Source organism: Mandrillus leucophaeus, unplaced genomic scaffold (genome assembly GCF_000951045.1).
Source record: "Mandrillus leucophaeus isolate KB7577 unplaced genomic scaffold, Mleu.le_1.0 Scaffold649, whole genome shotgun sequence".
NCBI lineage: Eukaryota > Metazoa > Chordata > Mammalia > Primates > Cercopithecidae > Mandrillus > Mandrillus leucophaeus.
In genome coordinates, this window is record NW_012107019.1 from 916,441 (window position 1) to 919,390 (window position 2,950).

Below are 2,950 nucleotides of genomic sequence, written 5' to 3' on the forward strand. Positions count from 1 at the left end.
ATTATTTTTAAAGCCAAAATCCAGCCTGGGCACAGTGGCTCACACCTGTAATCCCAGCACTTTGGGAGGTCGAGGCAGGCTGATCACTTGAGGCCAGGAGTTTGAGACCAGCCTGACCAACATGACAAAACCCCATCTCTACTAAAAAATATGAAAATTAGCTGGATGTAGTGGTGCTTGCCTGTAATCCCAGCTACTCAGGAGGCTGAGACAGGAGAATCACTTGCACCTGGGAGACGGAGGTTGCAGTGAGCTGAGATTGCACCACTGCACTTCAGCACTTTAGGAGGCCGAGGAGGGAGGGTCACTTGAGGTGAGGAGTTTGAGATCAGCCTGGCCAACATGGTGAAACTCCGTCTCTACTAAAAATATGAAAATTAGCCGAGGGTGGTGGCGCACACCTGTAATCCCAGCTGCTCAGGAGGCTAAGGCAGGAGAATTGCTTGAACCTGGAAGATGGAGGTTGCAGTAAGCTGAGATCACACCACTGCACTCCAGCCTGGGAGACAGAATGAGACTCTGTCTCAAAACAACTATATAAAAACTATATAAAGAGCTATATGCTGAAGAGAAGAATACCCAAACAATTCTACCTAAAATCTAAGCTATTTTACAAGCTTTAACAAAGGTAGGGGACTGGGTAATGTTGTAGTAGAGCTTGTTTCTGAGATTAGCCCACGTACCTTGGTTGAGTATAGCCTTTGTGGCTCACCTGTTTTTACTTTGCAATGTCTGTACTCCCACAGGTGGGCTCGGTGGTGGCCGTGGGCTGGATCCGCTCCCGCAAGGCTGTGGACTGGCGCCTTTTTCGGAACATCTTCGTGGCCTGGTTCGTGACCGTCCCTGTGGCTGGGCTGTTCAGCGCTGCTGTCATGGCTCTTCTCATGTATGGGATCCTTCCATATGTGTGATTTGTCTTCTTCCAGCTGCAAACAGCTAAAGGGATGGTCTGGTGTGGGCGTGTGGGAAACACGTGCCCTCGTGCCACACATACACATCCTGGCCTTGCACGGTTCTCATGACCAGCTCTCTGCCTCCCTTCCAGGAGGCTCCATCCCACACCGTTCACCCGGGCTGCGGAGACTCACCTTCTCGAGCTAACTTAACTACTGTACATAATAATATGTATTAAACTGGTATCCTGGTGATATAATGTGGTGCAGTTACTTATATATTAAATATCTATTGTATCCATAGAATAGGCAGCGTTATTTCAAACATATTCAAGTTGGAAGTGGAAATCATTGCCTAGAAGTCAATATTCAGTAAATCTTGTACATAACTATTTCGATGGCAAATGTTAAGCCTTTTAAAAGGAAAGAGTAGATTGGAAAATGATTTTTTTCCAAATGATGTTTTTCCCTTCTAATATACTATAAGGTGATGAGCTTCAGGACAGGCGACACGACCCTGCAGAGGCCGCGTGCCATGGGATGCCAGCGGGATGGGAGCTCACAAGTGCTTTCACTGAAGATTTGTTCATATATTGTGTATTGATTCTTGTGTAATATATCATCATTGCTTTTGTAAATACGTAAAACTGTAATTTTTTAATGGTGTGCTTCCCTTATACTTTTTTGATCAGAGAATTTTGGAAAGTACCAAAGAAGCAGGGGAATCGTTGGCCAGTGTTACATTTTCACATTGTCTGTCTCCCACCCTCACTGATCATGCCTGCCCCGGAGCAGCGTGTGGCGGTGACACCGTCACCCAGCATGCGCCACGCCGTGGCTCCCACCAGCAGTGCCACCGCCGCCACCACACCCCAGATCCCGCCCGCCCTGCAGTGGCCTTTCCTTGTCATCAGAGTAGAGAATGCACAGGTGTTGGTGAGGGCGTGCGGCTGAGCACTACATGTCAAGTCCAGGGTCAGTTTTCATCCCAATTCTCCCGGCAGCCCGAAGAATGGATCCTTGTCTCAAATGTCAGCACAAAGGAGGCTTTTTCTGTGCTTTGACATTCTAGCAGTTCAGGGATGGGAGGGAGGGGAAATCCTGGACGCTGGATGGAGTATTTCTCTGAGGCCCACACAAAGCTGGACATCCCCAGGCTCTACTCTATCCCATTGGAGTCTCTTTTGATAGCGGGAGGGAGGAAGTACGACTAATGTTGGAGCCTGAAACTATGGAAATGCTGCTAAAATTTTTATATTGACAAACATTTTCTTGGTACTTCATTGTGATTTTTCATTAATCAACCATATTAAATTTATAATAAAAAATGCCCCTCGGAAGTTTGCCTCTGAAGCCTTTTCCTCAATATTGACAATTTTTCTTTCAGAGTTTCCACAAAAACCAAAGCTATAAAATTTGGTCCTTGTATTTTTTCACATACCCTTTGTTCATTTCCCTTATTTGACTACTGTACGGGTTGTACAGAAAACACAGGTGAGCAGGAAAGGGAGGCATGGCATCCCCGCCCCGCACTCAGAAACCCACAGTCAGCAGCTCATGGAGCAGTCAGTTGCCACGTTCAGGGCTGAGGACCAAGCAGGGAAGTGCAGGTCTTATCCTTTGCTCAAGCAGCCAAAAACACCCTGGCTTGCAGCTTCTGGAGCCCGCAGAGGGAAACCCCTTAATCCTCTGCAGCGGTGGCGGCACAAGCTCCAACTCCCTTAGGAGCTGTGAAGGCGACAGATGAAGCAAAGTGGCAGGTATAAAAAATGCATCTTGTGACTGGGCGTGGTGGCTCACGCCTGTAATCCCAGCACTTTGTGAGGCTGAGGCTGGTGGATCATGAGGTCAGGAGATGGCGACCTTCCTGACCAACATGGTGAAACCCCCATTTCTACTAAAATACAAAAAAATTAGACGGCATGGTAGCGTGCACCTGTAGTCCCAGCTACTTGGGAGGCTGAGGCAGGGGAATTTGCTTGAACCCCAGAGGCAGAGGTTGCAGTGAGCCGAGATTGTGCCACTGCACTCTAGCCTGGTGACAAAGACTCCATCTC

General features: G+C 47.9%; 1 protein-coding gene across 1 annotated transcript in view; it reads left to right on the forward strand.

The window, feature by feature from the left end:
* SLC20A2 (solute carrier family 20 (phosphate transporter), member 2) overlaps positions 1-2,233 on the forward strand; it is a 127,527-nt gene extending 125,294 nt beyond the window's left edge. Inside the window, exon 11 of the mRNA XM_012001058.1 lies at positions 747-2,233. Within this exon, the coding sequence (XP_011856448.1) occupies positions 747-911 (165 nt within the window). The 3' untranslated portion in view covers positions 912-2,233. The remainder of the gene's footprint in view (positions 1-746) is intronic.
* The last annotated feature ends 717 nt before the right edge of the window (positions 2,234-2,950 follow it).